General features: G+C 53.1%; 1 protein-coding gene across 1 annotated transcript in view; it reads right to left on the minus strand.

Moving 5' to 3' along the window:
- Nucleotides 1-951: 951 nt before the first annotated feature.
- The window catches only part of TMEM63C (transmembrane protein 63C), a 59,319-nt gene continuing 41,903 nt past the window's right edge, over nucleotides 952-18,367 (minus strand). Inside the window, exons 13-23 of the mRNA XM_024737862.1 lie at nucleotides 18,206-18,328; nucleotides 17,594-17,747; nucleotides 16,063-16,169; nucleotides 14,947-15,033; nucleotides 14,310-14,375; nucleotides 11,354-11,516; nucleotides 11,012-11,117; nucleotides 10,498-10,665; nucleotides 8,148-8,257; nucleotides 6,762-6,830; nucleotides 952-3,892 (exon numbers count right to left, since the gene is read on the minus strand). Coding sequence (XP_024593630.1) covers nucleotides 3,692-3,892; nucleotides 6,762-6,830; nucleotides 8,148-8,257; nucleotides 10,498-10,665; nucleotides 11,012-11,117; nucleotides 11,354-11,516; nucleotides 14,310-14,375; nucleotides 14,947-15,033; nucleotides 16,063-16,169; nucleotides 17,594-17,747; nucleotides 18,206-18,328 — 1,354 coding nt within the window. The 3' untranslated portion in view covers nucleotides 952-3,691. The remainder of the gene's footprint in view (nucleotides 3,893-6,761; nucleotides 6,831-8,147; nucleotides 8,258-10,497; nucleotides 10,666-11,011; nucleotides 11,118-11,353; nucleotides 11,517-14,309; nucleotides 14,376-14,946; nucleotides 15,034-16,062; nucleotides 16,170-17,593; nucleotides 17,748-18,205; nucleotides 18,329-18,367) is intronic.

Raw genomic sequence — 18,367 nt, forward strand, 5'->3', positions numbered from 1 at the left:
CAGGTTCACACCATGGGGGGCTTTGAGCCCTTGCTCATGGGTGGACTATGGAAGCTTGAGGAGAAGGTCCAGCGAGGGGGGCTCAGGAGCATTCCTTGGGCACTGTGCCCCGAGAGTGGCCTCTGTCCTCACAGGGAGCGGCGGTGGAGGAAGCCCCCCTCCACACCCTGTTCCCTCTGTCCCTGCGGCTGAATCTGCTCTATTCAGTAATGAGACAGAGTGGTCAGCCTCCCATCCTCCTGCTTTCAGGATGAGGTGACCAGCCTAGGGTCAGCGAGCTAGCTAGAGGAAGGGCCAGTACACGTCCCCCAGGGCAGGGAATTTACCCACCTTGCCACAGGTGTGACAGCAGACATAACTACCCTTTGCTAGAGGGTTTTCTTCTCCTGTGCAGGCCTGCTGTGACAGCCCCACATACCCGCCTAATGCCCAACCTCTCCCTGACCTCCCCCTGCCCTCGTGCTGCTGGTGGAGGCTGGTGCAGACCTGGGCCCAGCCTGCTGCTCCCTGGGGGCTCCCACCTGAAATCTTCGTCTTGTCCAGTCCGGCTGCTCATCTGGCCGGGGGCCCACTCTCAGGGCCCAGCACTCACCCCAGGGCTTCTGCTGCCCAGGAAAGGCTGCCCTGGTGGCTTCCTGGGTAGCTCATGGACCGGAAAGTTCTCCCCTACTGCTCAGGGGACTCTCAGAGCATCCACAGTGGAAAGAGGCAGATTCACTTCCTGTTTCTCCAGCAGATGAGGTAGCATTTGCCAGGCCTTCCCCCGTGAGGACAGGGGCCAGGGAAGGCCTCAGGGGTCAAGGGTCCCAGAGTGGCAGCTCTGGCCCCAGGGGCCAAAGCCACAAAGCAAGATGTGGTGCTCCAGCCTGGCCACCTCAGGGAGCTCTGGCTCCTTCTGGATGGAGGGGAAGCCCCGCTGGGCTGGTTCAGATGCAGAGGCACAGGCCAGCAGAGGTTGGGAGGACTTGTTTATTCAAGGCACGGTCATAGCGTTAGTAACAAGAAGGTTCGGCGTTCTGACACATTGCTTTAGTGGTGATGGCCAAGGCAAGTCCACACTCCCCACCGGGGTCCCCAGAGGATGCAATGCTGCTGATAGGCACTTTGCTTCCAGAAGTGTCTGAGGAAGAGGCAGGCAAGCATGGAGCTGCCCTAGGCCCCGGGAGGGGCATTTCTCAAAGGCTCTAGGCAATACCTGGTCCCCCGAGGCAGCCCCCTCCAGAGAGGATCAGGTCTGAGAGGCGGGGCTTGGGGGAACAGATGGGGCAGGGGCGGCTGGGAAGTGGGCAGTGGGATGGGGTGGATGGTGGTAGGTGGAGGCCCGTGGGTGAGAAGCGTGTGGGCCGAGAGAGCAGGTTGGAGGGGAGATGCTTGAGGAGGGCCTGGATGTGGCGTGTAAGGAGCCAAAGTACGCCCACACCCACAGCAGTGACCACGGGAGGTCGAGCGGCTGTGGCCAGGGTCTCCGGGAAGAGTAGAGAAGCCAGTAGATGCAGCAACTTTCCCAACATCCTCACCATCTTCTCTCAGAACCAGACTGCACTTGACCCAGATTCAGAGGGGGAAGCCCCAGCCATGCTGCCATAGCATCTGCTGGGACCTTTCCATATGTAGCTTCCACAGGCTGCCAGCAGGGCAGTGGGAGATGAGACAAGCAGCAGGAACAGTCCCGCAGGGGCTGCGGAGGCCGGGGCGGATGCCAGCAAGTAGTGCCAAGTGAAGGAGAGCCCTCAGGCCAGCTTCTGGCAGGATGGCCCTCGCCACACACCTGGGCGTGGGGCAGGGCCTGGAGCTGCCACCTCCCCATGGTGGGCAGGGCTCCGTGCTGGACTGTCCTGGAAAGGACCACTTCCCCCTGTTGGCTGGTGAAATGCTTGGGGGAGATAGCCCTGCGGGGCCTGGGTTTACGAGGGACCAGCTGGGTATTTCCTCCTTATTCCTACCTGGACGAGGAGAGACAGCCTCCTCCCAGATGAGCCAGACTCTCTGGAAAGATCCCTCACGCCAAGGTCTGGGCTGAGCTCTCGGGGGAGAGCAGTATTTGCCCCTCAAGTGCTATTTCTCCTCTGGGGTCAAGCTTGGAGCTTCTGGAGCCAGGATGTGGGCACGGGTGGAGCAGAAGTGAGGCTCAGGTGATCTGAGCTCAGGAGCACGTGTGTGCCCGGCAGCCGGTGGGAAACACCCAGGTGAGGTGAACCTGGACACCCACCTTCAGTAGGTTGGCTGCAGGGGCCCAGATCTTTGGAGGAGGGCGCTCAGGAGAGCTCTAGAGCGTGCAGATCCCATTTGACTTGGTTCATTCTGGTGCACCCAGGCCCTGGCCAGCCCTTCTTCGTGTCTCCCCAGCTGGCTGCCTGGTGGTCCTGATGGGGGCCTGTCCCCAGAGGCCTGCACACCCCCGGCCTGCAGCAGTGGTGGCACCAGCGTTGTTCCCACTCAGGATTCGGCTCCTCCAGGCCTCGTGGGGGGGGCCGCCCCGGGAGGGCAGCCTTACTCTGCCTGTCCGTGGAGGACGCAGCTCCCGCCTGCGCCCCTCAATCCCCCGCAGGGCATCCGCAGTGTCTGAGCCAGGACCACACTGGAGGCCACTGGACTGCTCTTCAGTGCAGAGCGCAGGGCGGCCCCGAGAGGAGAGGAAGGGTCCTGCTCGGAGGCCGGGGAGAGGCCAGTGCCTTCAGTTTTCAGCAAGGGCTTCTCACCCTCAGCTACCCCCCACTTCGGTCACCCTGGGGGCCTAGGCACTCAGGTGGGTATGCGGCCGGAGCAGTTCTCAGTGGCCACAACCTCGACCTTGGGGGTCCTCTCATTAGGCCGCGGGGCTTGGGGAGGTATATCGGGTTTCTCATCACTCAGCTTTTTGGGAGAAGACCTCCTTCCATGAATTCTGCCTCTGCCCCGCCCACCTTACAGTAACCAGCAGCCTTCATCAAAATGCACACAGGTCCCATTTAATGAGCCCTGCGTGACCACATCCCAGCTACTCCTGCAGGAATAGAAAGGAGAAGGCTCTCTACCCTGCTGCTCCTGGGGACATCTGATGAGGGGCAGAGGAATAGGAAGGGGCTCAGTCGCCTCCTTTAAGTCTATGGTCTCAGCTGCCCCTTCCTGCGGGTGGGTGCAGAGACTTTCTCTTTACAGATCCCCGTGCAGGGAAACCCGGAGGAGGTGGCCGTCTGTGTCTTGCTGGCGAGGCCCAGCATACATACCTTTGCTTCCTCAGACTGCAGGAGAGGAGTGGGCTGGGAGTGAGGGTTAGGGTAGGACAGCAGCAGAAGCTCCTTGGGCAGGGCAGCTGGTGGAAGGGTGGCGAAGACCCCAGAGAATCTTCAGTGGGCTTCCTCCTGCCTCTTCCCTGATGCGAACCTTCTCCACCATGACCCCAGGAAGTCCCCCAGCCTTCAGTCTCTGTGCTCAGGGCTCCAGCCCCTGCTCCCAAGACATGGTGCTCGCCGGTAACCTCCATCCCATCCTGGGGTCCCTCGACACTGCCTGTCATCTCCCGTTCTAGCTGGTCAGCAGGTCGGGGCCTCCACGTGGCCGACAGATAGCTGGGGCTCCGTTGGGGCCTTCCCAAAGTCTGCAGGAGGTAGTGGGGCGGCGGTCCAGGCCACCCTCCTTGCCTCCCCCTGCTGGGCTCTCCCCTGGCCGCCACTCCTGGCTGGCGTCGCCAGGTGGAGGCCTTGGGTCCTGGTCAGTGGTACTGGCTCTGGCCCTCCAGTTCCAGCCCTTCCTGGAACTGGGCCGAGTCCAGCTCCCTTGCAAAGCCCCTCACACCACTCTCCTCTTCTCCCTCTTCCGGCTGTCCGTTCATGGTGCCGTAGGTGTGCCGGGCTGGGGAGGAGGCTGGGGTCAGGTTCATCTCCGGCTCTTGCAGCACGGTGGCCACATACAGCTGCTCGGGACAGAGAGGGGAGATGGGGTGAGGTCACATCTGGGGCAAGGCCCTGGGCACACGCTTCCCCCTCACGCTTTACACGCAGAGCCTCTGCCCCTCTAAGCCGTGGCTCCTTCCTTCTTCCCCCGCAGCCCAAGTCCTGGCCATCCCGCCTGCCCAGCTGCTCTCGATCATTTATCGAGCATCTACGTGCTCCCTGGGCTGGTTAGTGTGAGTTTCCTAGTCTACTCTTCGTTCAGCACACGTGCCATTCGTTCTTGGTTCCAGGTCAGGCTGAACCCAGTGGGTGATGACATGAATCTCCCTTACACTGGGGTCTGGAGGGACCCCCCCATTCCTGAGCTAGCGCATTTTCTAACACAGCTTCAGAGGTGCATCCAACTCCCTCGGGCTGTGTCATTGGTTGGCCAGGATTTGAAACTGAGGCTGCTAGCTGAGGTCTTGGTCATGTGACCTGTGAAATCCAGGCATGGGCCCAGGAATGCCTGGGATGGCAGCAGACCAGAAAAATACAAGAAGTACTAGGGTCAGAGCTGTTTGTCACCCTTTGAAGGGACTTTTAAAACAACTCCTTATTTTGAAAATAGGTAATTATTGGGTAGAATTAAACCTTTCCTGTGGGAATTTATTTCAGTGAAACTAAACAGCCCTAGTTGATGAGAGAACACTCTTTCTACAGAAGAACTGAGGTATTTTCATAAGGCCAAAATAAACCCCATAGATGACTTTTGGGTCCTAGGGGAAAAATGGTAACTGAACAATGGAAGAAGCCAGCAGTCATCCCTGAATCAGGGAGTCACTTCAGCATCATTAACGGCAATAAATGGGATATTATATATTGCCTGGTGTGACTCACAGCACTGCCTGTAATGTGTTCTATCTAGCCCCTAGTGTCGAACTTGAATCTATCAAGCCTGTGGATCTAACTTCTAGTTTTCAGGAAATACAGGAGATAGTGTAACCTCCTGTAAGATACCATGAAGAAACAGCCAGAAAAAGCCAGAAGTTGGGGCATTCTGCAGGACTCCTGGCTTGGTCTCTCCAACAAGTCATAAAACAGAGACGGTGCTAAAATAAAAGGGACATGCACAGGTGCCAGGTTAATCTAGCACAGAGACTGGATTGGATCTTGGTCTGGACAAGCTGAAAAAGATATTTCTGGAACATGTAGGGCAAGTTGAATATGACTGGGTATTTGAAGAGGTAAAAATGCATATATGTAGAAAGACAGAGATTGTTAACTTAAAATGCAGGTTATAAAATAGTGTACAGTATTATGTCATTTAAAAATATATATCTGAAAAAATATACATTAAGGTATCAGTGGTCATCTCTAGGTGGTAGAAACATGGACTTTAAATTTTCTTATTTTTGCTTCTCTGTTTTTTCCCCATAATTATCTACAACGCTCAGACCCCTCTGTTATAATAATGAAAGATTTTTAAAAAATCAATTCCAGTAATTTTTTTTTTAAAGCTCAAACTCTAGAGTCTGACAGACCTGGTTCAAACCTTGCTCCGCCACTTCCTTGCATAGTGGTGCTCTAGGGTCTAAACTAATTCACCTCTGTGAGTCTCAGTTTCCCCATCTGTAAAATGAGGATAAAAACCCCCTACTGTGCAGGTTTATCATAAAGATCAAGAGCGAGAATGGTGAAGCGTCTAGTTTGTAAGGTTTCAATAACCGATTGCTTACAATATTCCAGAGGGGTCATCTTGGAAGGGCCCCAGGGGAGATGCTATGTGAAGAGAGACTTTCCTGCTTCGAAACCTTTGTTGTCTCTCTGGTACTGGAGCTCCTTCTTGCCTGCCACCTCCCAGAGCTCATCGGGCCCTATCTGTAGGGTTCGTTTCAGAGTGAGGCAGACCTGTAGTTCTATGCACCTGGCGTGGGCACATCCGCCCACTGTTGCGTCTGTGAGCTTTCACCCAACGCTGCCATGACTAAAGGGCCTCCCCTCGCACCGGTCCCTGCCGCCCACTCTGCGCTTGCACCAGGCCCCAACTGTCTTAGGTTCCCCGGTGCTCCAGATTCTCTCTTCGGGGTCTTTGCACAGGCTGATCCTCTTCCTTGAATGCTCTTCCCCCACACACTCTTCCACCTGGTAACCCCTACTCTCCCATTCCTGGGGTCGGATTAGATGTTCCCTCCTCCGGGAAGCCTTCCCTGAGTGCCCAGGCTGGCTGGTACCCTTCTTCAGTGCTCCCCAAGGCACCCTGGCATCGGGGCACGGGCTGACCCGGTACCCTGCTCAGTGCATGCATCAGTGGCCCTGCAGCCACACTTGTGGCCGGGCTGCGGGAGAGCGCTCACGCCCCTCCAGGCTGAGCCACAGTGTGGGAGCCAACGCCCAGCCTGCTGGACCCCCTGCACTCTGAGTCCGGCCTCGTCTCTTCACAAGCTGACGGACTCACTCATCCGGCGCGGCCCCTGCCTTACCATGCGGTGCAGACTTCCAATAGCTCGCTGCGGCTCTATCTGCGCCACTCTGCCTGGCCCCTGTGCCCTTGGAGGCAGACTTCGGTCCTGAGGCTGAGCCCCAGCACGGCCCTGCGTCTACACGACTGAGCTCCCTGTGGCTGGGTTCACCCTGACTGTTCTTGTCCTCTCTGAGCTCCTTCTAGAGAATGTCCTGGAGTAAATCCAGGATCTTCTATCTTTCTGAAGGCTCTTCAGCCAGGGCCACGGCAGCAATCTGACCTGGGCCAAGTCCTGCTGCATCAGAGAAGGGGGTCCAGGGACGCCCGGCTCCTCCCCAGTACCCAGGGTGGCCACTAACTGCTGGTATCCCCGCAATGCTGCTGGAGTAGCCCACCCCTGCAAGCACCCGCCTCCGACACGTCCCAGGGCGAAGGCACTGACTCACAAGGGAAGTTGGTGTGGAGGAGGTGCTGCTGGGCTCCAGGTCAAACACGGTCTCCATCTCCTCCTCGGGCTGCAGCGGCGGAAGAGACAAGGAGGGTCACGGGGTGCCCCCGCCCTCCCCACGTCCAGAGAAGCCTGGACCTTAAACTCAGGCTTAAGGGGCCTGCTGCTCCCCTTAAACTCAACTCATCTTCTATTTTTCCAGACCCGCAGTCCAGCTGGCAGGGCTGAAGCCCAGGGGGGCAGAGAGTATACTGGGAAGCTGGGGAGACCCTTCTGAAATATTCCATTCGCAAGGACCACAGTGGGAGAGAGTAAGCAGAGTGGAGGCTGCGGTTCAAAGATGAGACTGCTTTGACTCTGGGAGAAGCCTTGACTTCCATAATACCTTTTCTCCTGCCAGAATTTCCCCTCTATCTCTGTAATGAGATGAGGGGTTAGGTCCCCTGTCACCTTCTGTCTCTACAATGGACCCTTGAGTAACCAGATCCCAGATCCCGTTGTATTGGGAAGACAGAGCCAGAGGCGTCGTTCGCTCTGGTCCTTCACTAGCGTGGACTCGGGCCAGGGGATGGAGGAGGGTCCAGGTAGAAAGGGCAGCAGGCACTAGTACTTTAAATCAACTAGTACTTTAAATCAACTTTCTTTCTTAAATTCATTTGAAAAGGAAACAATTCACTCTTATGAACAGAAATCCTGTGTCAGTTGCCTTAAGCAAGGTTAAGTAGAAAAATAAATGTGTGACCATGAAAAATATAAAATGTTTTAGTCCACTGGAAATCATTCCCGTACACCTCTACGGTCACTCCACTTTAGGAAGTGCTGATCTAGAGCACACAGTCCTGTTGGCATGGATTAGATCCCTTCTCTAATAATTGGCTCGGCCCCACTGGCAAAGAGCTGAAAGACTCATGGGGCCCAGGGAGCCAGGCCTCCCTTCCAGACAAGTTCAATATCCTGAGATTCTTAAAAGTGAGATGACTGACTCCTTTCCCCAGGTTATCCTCCTTTACCACCCCCTCTTTCACTCCTTCACTCCATCCTCTCTCTCAAGCCTCCGTGCCTTGGAATGGCCCTCGCGGCTCAGTGGCTGAATAGGCTCACATCGTAGGAGGGATGGGCCAGCAGCCTGTGGTTCGGAGGAGATGAAAGAGGGGAGAAGAGGAGAGGACAGCTGTCTTCTGGATCTCCCTGCCCCGGGAGGCGTGATTCCGGGGCCAGCGCAAGGACACATGCAGCACGTACACCCGGCACTGAGTCTGCACATCAAGTCATCAGAGAGGAAGGCAAGAGCCTCTTGTCATCGTGCTGCTTCGGGTGGGCGTCCAGGAGCTGTGTGCCCTGGGACCGGGAGAACCTGCGGAGGAAAGCCAGGCTGGCGACTCACCTCATAGTCAGACGCTTTCCGAAGCTTCCCCAGAAAAGTGCCAACGCAGGCCAGTATCATGGAAACGATAAGCGTGGAGAGGGAAAAGAAGGTGATGGCGTGTAGCGGCCCTGCAAGGAGAAGGAAAGGCATGGGCGTGGCGCTTGAGGACCAGAGCTGTGGGCAGGGGTGCCGGCTGAGATGCCGCCCGGGCTGACAGATGCCTGGGGCCCAGCTCAGCACCCCTGTAGGAGTTTGGAGCCTGGGCCAGAGATGTCCCTGCCCAGTTCTCCCCTTAACAACTTGATCAATGAGCCTGACACAGGGACATCAACCCTCTGTGCTATTTGGCCAGTTTAGGATTTGGCATCCAGTGGATTCCATGAAAAAAAATTAATTGACTTAAATATCCACTTAGCTGCCCAATAAACGTCCTCTTTGATGTCAGTTACCTTCCACCTCACGGTCCCTGGGAAGTATCTCTGAGTCACTCATTTATGCCACTGCCCCAAACTACAGTCAGTCTCAGACCAACACCTTTTCTTGTAAGCCCTTTTTAAAAGAATTTTTTAAAAATTTTATACTGGAGTATAGTTGATTAACAATGCTGTGTTAGTTTCAGGTGTACAGCAAAGTGACTCAGTTATACATATACACGTATCTATTCTTGTTTCAAGTTCTTTTCCCATTTAGGTTATCACAGGATATTGAGCAGAGTTCCCTGGGCTACACAGTGGGTCCTTGTTGGTTATCTGTTTTAAATATAGCCGTGTGTACATGTCAATTCCAAACTCCCAATCTATCCCTCCCCGCCTTCTGCCCTGGTAACCGTAAGTGCATTCTCTAAGTCTGTGAGTCTGTTTCTGTTTTGTAGATGTGTTCATTTGTTATCTTTTTTTTTTTTTTTTGAGATTCCACATATAAGCGATATCATATGATATTTGTCTCTCTCTGTCTGGCCCTTGTAAGCCCTTCTGGAGTGAGTGTGCTCGGTTACGCGTGCTAACGGCCTGGAAAAGCAATTCAGAATTTTTGTTTGGGGATGTTTGGTAACTTTTTTATGGTAGCAGTTTTCTAACTACATGAATATTGACAATCAGTCTTTACAGTCAGAAGTTATTGCATAACGATGTTTATTGTTGTGTTTTTATAAAAGCAAAAAATGATAAACAACGTCAATATCCCAACTATAGAGAACTGACTAAAAGTGACAGAATTTCATGCAGACGTTAAAAGGCATGTACTCAACAGTACTTTGATAATGCAAGAAATTGCTCAGAACATAATGTTCAGTGAAGAAACTCAGGATACAAGTCTGAATAGTATAAAGTAGATATCACAATTTTGTAAAGTAAGAGTAAGCCAATAAACTCCCTCCACTTTGCCCTGTCCCCCAAAACGTACGCACAGAGTGAGGTGTGGGAGCGGTAGACATGAGGCTGTAGGGGAGCTGGTAGGTCATTCAAATTTTGATCTTTCAATTTTCTCTATTTTTGATAATAAACATGTAGTTCTTCATACTTAGAAAAAAAGCATTATTAAAAAAATGAAGTCTGCTGGGGCAGGAAAGTCTTCGGGGGCGACAACAAATGGACAATGCATATAAGTAACCATGAGCTGAATGTTGCCTGACACCCCTGTGACAGGCAGTGAAAAAACATGGACTTTCCCTTCTCCACACCACTGAGAAGGTTAAGGTCAAGTGTCTTGAGGGAAGGCAAGTGTGGGGTAGGGGGAAGAAGGAGGACGGGGAGGTCAGCATGAGCCTTTTCTGAGACTGGGAAGGGGCTGGCAGAGACTGCTGCCTAGGGCACGGGTGGCTCTGAGGGCAGAGAGCCGGGGGGTTCCAGTCTGTGGCCTGTGGGGCCTCTCTCTGTGAGGGTGTCTCTGAGCTCAGCTGGGTGGGGTCAGCAGCTTTGTGTAGCCAAGCTGGCTGCTGGGGCAGGCTCTGAATCCTCCTCTAGGTTTTTGACAACACATAAGACCAGGCATCTTCTAGGATCCCAGAGGGAATGTCTCGCGAATGGAGCCTGATAGCTAATATTTTATTTCCTGCCAGTCTTGAGTTAGAATGAAGGAATAGGATTTTTTGTTTGTTTGTTTGTTTGTTTTGCTTTGGTTTTGCCCTGAAAGTTGTAAACCAAAATGTATATGATTTGGACCACGCTGGTCCTCCGCTTAGCTTCCAGGGTCTGCCGGGACTCTAACACGAGCCCTCAAGGCCTAGAGAAGGCACTGGGCTTTGCCCTGTTCCACGAGTAACACCTTGCTCTTCCCAGGCTTTTTCTGCTCCTCCAGAGTTGTTGCTGAGGGGTGACGGAGCCATGGGGAACAGGCAGAGGCGGGATGCTGGGGCGGGCTGGGTACCTACCTAACCGCAGGATGGAGAAGAAGAGCATCCAGAGCAGACCCAGGAGTGGTGCGAAGACGGCCTGGTGGACGGCAGCCACGTGGATCTGCTCGTTGAGTTTGGTGGGTGCATAGGAGTAGTACATGTTATAGCGGTCCGTGACGTGCTTCATGCACAGGTAGAGTAGCCCTGGGGGCCGGGAGATGGACGCACACTCAGCGGCCATCCCAAGGCTCCCCACCCAGGCCTGAGATGCTAGATTCAGGTCTGTCAGGGTGGCAAGGGCCAAGAACAGGCTGTGGGAGCTCCATGGCGCTGACCTCTGGGACCGGCAGCTTCCCTTGAGCCCCTAGAACCTATTCTGTCAACAAACATCCTATGTAAACAGCCACCCAACCCCTGACTGGCTTGGCTCTGACCTGGTCCCTCCCACCCTTCCGACAGGCTGTCCCTCCTGATCTAGGAGGGAGCTGGATGCTGGGGGGCTCCCAGTCCGAGGGTGTGCAGTCCCCAGGGAGTTTCAGGGATGACTCACCAAAAGGAACAATGATGGGGCAGGTGATGCTGTACGCCATCACCACGCTGAAGACGTTCAACGTCCACGCGTACTCGCGCCCATACTGGAAGTCCATGGCCTGGTTCTGGGGCAGAAGGCAGGGGTCCTCCTCAGGTGGCCTGGTCCACTTGGCTTGGCTGCTTCTGTGCTCCTTGTCTGGGATGGCAACCTCCCTTCCAACCCTGGTGGCCGAGAAGCACCTCGCCCCACCTCACCATGCCTCCCACCTCCGGTCCCTCCGTGCTTCTAACAGGCCCCCTTCCTGACACCCGCCCAAGGGAAACTCTGAGGGCTGTGCTCAGGGAAGGGCCTGGCCCTCACCATTCTGATGTGGACTCTCTCTGGCTCCGACCTAGAGAAGAAGAGGCGGGTGGTGTACAGAAAGAGTGACCCCAGGCGCAACAGCTCCATGCCTGTGCCAATCAAAGCTGACGTGATCACGTAGTTGACAAAGAAGGCGCCATTGTCTGGCAGGAACACACACCTGGGTGGAAGACAGCCACAGAAGCCGGGGAAGAGAGAAAGGGCAGAGGTATTGGGAGGAAGGAGGAGAGAGAGGAAACGAATTGAGGAAGTGGGGATGGGGTGGAGGTAGAGATGAGGAGAATAGCTTTCAAATACAGTCATCCCTCGGTATCTGTGAGGGATTGGCTCTAGGAGCCCCTGCGGATACCAAATCCAGGGATGCTCAAGTCCCTTATATGAACTGGCATAATATTTGCATATAACCTAGGCACATCCTCCTGTATACTCTAAATCATCTCTAGATCACCTATAATGCCTAACACAATGTAAACAGCTGTAGATACAACGTACATGCTGTGCAAGTAGCTGCCTGCACACAGCAAATTCAAGTTTTGCTTTTGGGAACTTTCTGGAATTCTTTTCCTGAATATTTTTGATCTGCAGTAGGTCAAATCCGAAGATGTGGATATGGAGGGCTGACTGTATACATGTGTTCTCAGACCAGTTTAAGTTAACAAGGGCCCTTCTGAGCAGGGCTGGGGGTGGTCTATGGCATTTGTGGATGGGTTAGGAGATACATGCACTGGCTTGCTCTAAAGAAGGGCTGTTTGACGAATGGATAAAGAAGATGTGGTACATGTATACAAAGGAACATTACTCAGCCATGAAAAGGAACGAAATTGGGTCATTTGTAGTGACGTGGATGGACCTAGAGACTGTCATACAGAGTGAAGTAAGTCAGAGAGAGAAAAAAAATCGTATATTAACACATATATGTGGAATCTAGAAATATGGTACAGGTGAGCCGGTTTGCAAGGCAGAAATAGAGACACAGATGTAGAGAACAAACGTATAGACACCAAGTGGGGGAAGCGGGGGGCGGGTGGTAGTGGTGGGATGAATTGGGAGATTGGGATTGACATATATACACTAATATGTATAAAATAAATAACTAATAGAACCTGCTGTATAAAAAATAAATTAAAATAAAATTCAAAACAAATAATAAAGAAGGACTGTTGGACTTGGACCCACAGACCCTGGAGAGTCCATAAGTAGAATTTTGCGGCTCTGTGACCTTGAATAGGGAAAAGATTACGTCTTTACTTTCTCCGATTTAGCACCTCCTTCCATTAAGAGCATGGGCAACAAATCACAGCGATGTCAGCCATAGCCATGAGTCTGTCACCAGCTGAAATGAGGTATTTTCTTTTTTTTTTTTTTTTTTTTTTTTTTTTTTACTGCATCGGCAGGCGGACTCTCAACCACTGCGCCACCAGGGAAGCCCTGAAATGAGGTATTTTCATATCGTGTTGTACTTATTGCTGAGCTCTTACGATACCATTTGTGCTCATCATCATTTCAAAATGATGCTAGTTATTAGGCCGCTAAATTAGACATGCTAAATTCACATGATTGAGATTTTTCTGTCTGCACATGCGTGTTTGACATAGCTAGCTGGCCGACTTCAACTAGTAGTCATTCAGCCACCTGAATGGATGGTCACACTGCCTGTTCTCACGTTGGTGACCCAGGCATCTCTGTTGCTTTCCAGTGTCTCCATCTACACAATTCTGTCACCTTCCTTGAAAAGAGAAATCTGTAAGCCCCTGGACATATTTCATAACTCCTTCAAAAACTATTCTTTCTTGAGGGCATCAGAGTTGAGTCATGAACTCACAATTCTTTTCTTTCTCATATACAAACTGTATTGAAGATAATGACCTAGCCAAACATGAACTCACTCATCTTGGGAAAAAATCAACTTATTACAGTTATAGTTTAATTGTAGAAAGCTTGGAGAATTCTGGTCCTTGCCCTATAAAGCAAGCTATGAAAGCTTGCATGTCATTTGCAATAATATCCCTTTGAAAATTGGGACTTTCAACATTTGGAACCCTAAAACCTAAACAAAACAAGAAAGAAAGTGGCTGGATATCTAACACGACATGCATGTTGCCTTGTCAAAAATCCACTCCCCTGCCCAATTTAATATTCTTCTTCTAGGTAAGTAACATCACCTTTCACACCGATGCCTTTAAAACAATAAAATGTAACTTTTGCTTGCCTACCTTTAGAATGCATCGGCCTATTATTAAATGTGTTAATAGAGATTGCATTACAAATTTGAATTTTAAAATATTTTGATAACTATGTTTCAGCATAATTGGTTTTTGTTATAACCCAGGTATTTTGTACGTTTAAAGAAATCTACTCAGAGTACATGTAAAACTGGCAAAATCTGAACAAGCTCTGTGGATTGTTTCAACATCAATTTCCTGGTTGTGATATTGTACTATAGTTATGCAAGATGTTGCCATTGGGGGAAACTGGATAAAGGGTACATAGGGGGCTTCCCTGGTGGCGCAGTGGTTGAGAGTCCGCCTGCCGATGCAGGGGACACGGGTTCGTGCCCCGGTCCAGGAAGATCCCACGTGCCGTGGAGCAGCTGGGCCCGTGAGCCATGGCCGCTGAGCCTGCACGTCCGGAGCCTGTGCTCCGCAACGGGAGAGGCCGCGGCAGTGAGAGGCCCGCGTACCGCAAAAAAAAAAAAAAAGGTACATAGGACATTTTGGGGGGCAATTTCCCTTGAATCTACAATTAGTTCAAAAACTTCATTCAGAGAAGGAGTCCCTGGGCTTTACCCCCAAAGGCGTCCATGGCACAGGAAATGTTAAGAGGCTGCCTAATGAGAGTGTTAACATGCATTCATCTCTACCTGTATGAGCAAATAGAGGATACACATATCCACCTGGTGTGAAGCCCCAATGCACATTGGGAGTACACCTGAAACATGCACTCTAGTACTCACTGGAACCTGATGGATGCCTGTTCCAGATAGTAGATGTCAAAGAGCCAGCGGAAAAAGACGTCCAAACTAGAATAAAGAATAAAGCACAAGAAAAAGGACAAGAATAAAGCAGACCCTTCAGTTAATGAATCTATGACCTAAGGCCTGGGGTTCAGTTCTTCTTGGGCTGGCCTCCTTCCTTTCAACCTCCCTTGCCCAATCCCCAAAGACTCTTGCATCTTAATATTCTAGCTGGCCAATCCACACTGCCTCTCTTCTTAATGATGGGCCCTAACCCTTTGGCCTTTCAGCTCAAGGCCTCCCCTCTAGCAAACCTTTGCCAGCCATTGCTCCCACAGTGTTCTCTCCCTCTTCTGAATTTCTACTGCACGTTCTTCCCACCTTGGGCTGTCAGTTAGCTGACAGGTACGGCTTGTTTCCCCAGCTGGAGGATAAGCCCTTTGAGGGCAGAGTTCATGGCTGACAGCCTAGAGTTCACATGATACCTGACTCATGCTAAGCTCAGGACAGGCACTGGACTGTCATGTGAGGAATGGATTTGCAGCAACCAGAGGTGGGCCTACAGTGTCTGAAAGAGGAGGTTCCAACTCTAGGGTGAGCCTGGCTGACAGAGGAGAGAGAATTGGAGGTGAGGTACCTGGTCAGTCCCATAGAGGGCAGAATGACCACCATAAACACCAGAAAGATGTAGCACTTGTGCACTATGATCAGATTCTGAGTTGATCTAGAAGGAAACAAAGAGAGACATGATAAGAACCAAACGCCTTACTACAGAATGAAGAGAGAGAGAGACGGCCACCTGGGCTAGAGAATGGTTTCACAGTGCATACCAGTGCCATCTCCACGGAGCACTGTGAGCTGTGCTGTGGCTGGGAGCAGCAGGAAAGAATAGCACGATCAAGTAGTGATGTCTGCCTTGGGCATAAGAAAAGGAAGGGAAGGCACACACATACCATATACTTGACATCTCTGTTCAAGGGACATTACTAATGATACTCAGAATTCTTGCAGAGTTTCAATAAGCAACATGAGCCCTGTTCTTGGCCAGAGGAAAGACCAGTAAGGATTTCTGTTAAGATAAACCTCCTGGCTCACTGCCTGATAGGGTGATAGAAATTTTGGTGCAGGGAATAACTTTTGAGACCCACGCAGCCTTCAGGCCAAAGCAGGTCCACCTGCCCCAGCATACGGTAAATCCTTTCTAACTAATTAGCTCCTACCATAGAACTATTAGTGCTAATAAATAGGAAATAGCTCTTAATTGTTTAAGATGTGGGCACTGTGTAGGCTACGTGGGTCTACAGTCAGATTGAGTGCAGGGGCTCCTCTGCTATGGCCCTAGGAGCTCTTCTGACATTTTCTAAACAGGTCCTGCTCTCTCATTCTCATCCTCTGCCCTCTGCCTGGAATTCCTGGCACTGCCTATCTCTGCCCGCAGCTCCAGACCCTCAGCGCGTGGCTGGAGGCTGAGGGAGCAGTCCGAGGAGGGCTGGGTTTTGACCCCACATGCCTGGTATGGTGGCCCTATCTCAGCATCCCTGAGCCCAGAGGCCCAGAGGCAAACCCGTCCCCTCTTCCCAAAGAAAAAAATATCGTTAGTGTTTTGGGATGGTTTCAGGCATCGAAGCCACCCCATATCTATTCCATTCCTGAGGCCAGACAGGAAGCCAGAGTACTAAGCTGGTGGGGTTCGCGGGGGCAGAGGAAGAAGCAGTTGCCAAGAGCAGGGCTAGGAGAGGAGGCCCCAGCTCACCTGGTCCAGTGGGCTTCAAGGAAGGCGGACAGGTAGACGATCAGAGGCATTATCACCGTAAAGGCCCAGAGTAACAGGGAGGGGAAGAACTGGGTCACGATGGGGCTCTGTAGGGGTGGAGCGGAGGAGGGCAGAGAGACATCAATGCAAGAAGCTCCATTCTCCTTGCAGTCTTCCCTCGCCTCCTCCCACATCCCTGGCCTCTTCTCCAGCTCAGTCCCAGAGCAGGCCTGGTGTCCCCGAGGCTGCACAGTGCGTCTGGCCTTTCTGACCCGCCTTCCTGGTCAGGGGTCTGACCGGCTGGGGCGGCCGGAGGCTGACACCCCAAGGTCAAGTGACATCCCCAAGGAGTGCAGGCCTTCGACGCTGAGGTCACTGGAGGGGTGCCCTAGGCTGCCCCTAGTGACTTGGCCCTAAGGCCACAGCCAGCTGCTGTCACTCATGTCTCAGACCTCAGGGGGGAGACACTGCTTTTTTTTTTTTTTTTGTGGTACACAGGCCTCTCACTGTTGTGGCCTCTCCCGTTGCGGAGCACAGGCTCCAGATGCGCAGGACCAGTGGCCATGGCTCACGGGCGCAGCCGCTCCGCGGCATGTGGGATCCTCCCGGACCGGGGCACGAACCCATGTCCCCTGCATCGGCAGGCAGACTCCCAACCACTGCGCCACGAGGGAAGCCCCCGGAGATGCTGCTTTTGTTGTGATGTTGTGTGAGAAGTGGCGAAGAGGGGGAGGGTATGCAGCAAGAATTCCCAGGGAGAGCTGTGGTCCCCTTGCCTGGGGCCTATTGTGAAGCCGACAAAGGAGGCAAAGGTAGGCAGCAGCAGCAGAAGTGCTTGGCTTGGCTGCGTGCACGCGTGGGTGCGTGTGTTTTGCTGGAACAGGCACAGGGATAACAGGAAAGGAGGGGCCTTCTGGGATCACTACGACAGCCTTGAGGCGATAGAACTTGGAAACGAGCCAGTCCAGTTCCTCGGAACACCTCTGTCCATATGAAGCAGCCCTTCCCTCCAGGGATGACTCCTGTGAGCCGCGCACACGCCCAGCCAGGTGTGGGTGTGTCTGGAAGTGCGGGAAGTGGAGACAGAGCTGGAGGGCCTTCTCCTCTAGAAGGGCTGCCTTGGACCTAACCTCTGCCTGCCCCGCCCTCAACCCTGTCTTCAGAGCAGGGAGCCCAGCTCTAGAGAACGTGGGGAGAACAGAGCTGTCACGCTCGCCACACCTTCTGCTGCCCCTTTTGTACCTCTAGCTTGGCCCAATGTAAAGCAGCCCTCCAAGCCCACCCCCCAAACTCATCCCAGAACTTGCCTGGGGCTCCCCCACTCTTCAGCCCCGGTCCCTAAGATGGGCAACGACCCACATTCATGCCCTTTAGAGCACAGGAAGCGCTGTGCCACCATTTACACCGCTGCCACTGCCACAAGTGTGCGGGCATCGGAGTCACGTCCCAGTGGGCCTCCCACCCCCTCCTCGCCTGAGTTCTTCCTTCATCTCCCTGGGGCCCCCGCGCCTGGCCTGAGCAGAGGAGGCACCTTCAGCTTCTCGATGGGGCGGGTGACGTTGTACATGTCGATGGTGTTGATGATGATGGCAGGCGTGGTGAGGAAGAAGAAGAGGAAGAAGAGGAAGGTGTTGATTGCGATGAAGCGGGCCCACCAATGGAAGCGGCGGACAGACAGGTGTTTCCTGGGCGGGACGGAGGAGGGAGACGCACTTAGGACCCCGGGTCTCAGCCCTCAGACACAGCCCGTGCTGTTTCCTGTGTGCCAGCTGTGGACCGGGCTGCCCTGGTCTAATTTAAGCCCGTGGGCCCACCCACACCTGCATGAGACAACCCTGGGCCTTCCCCTCAGTCACACCACTTGTAAAGCCTCTGAATATATCCCATAGGCGAGCCAAAAAAACGATCTGAATTCTTTCTGCAGGAAAAATCTCTTTCCCCAAAGGCTGGGTGCCTTCCACGCTTGTGGTGGGGTGGGCTTGGGCGTGGGGGGAGGCTGTGATGCCCACGAGAGAAACAGCCCAGTGGGGGCCGTGTGTGGGCAGTGAAGCAGAAGGACAGGCCCTGATTCCCTTCCCCGTCCTACGGCCTTCTTCAGTCCCAGAGGAGCTCAAAGGAGAGGGGAGGGACAGAGAGGGCTTACCAAATGATGTCTTTGGGGTGTGGGGCAAGGACAACCCTCCAGCGGTCGGACTTGACGACAGTGGTCACCGAGGACTGTTGGGCCGACACACCGCACTGGATGAACTTGTAATCCTCCAGGATGCTGCGGAGATGCGGGAGCAGACAGAGGTCCGGGGGTGAG

The sequence above is a fragment of the Neophocaena asiaeorientalis genome, unplaced genomic scaffold, assembly GCF_003031525.2.
Source record: "Neophocaena asiaeorientalis asiaeorientalis breed wild unplaced genomic scaffold, Neophocaena_asiaeorientalis_V1.1 scaffold49, whole genome shotgun sequence".
Classification (NCBI taxonomy): Eukaryota; Metazoa; Chordata; class Mammalia; order Artiodactyla; family Phocoenidae; genus Neophocaena; species Neophocaena asiaeorientalis.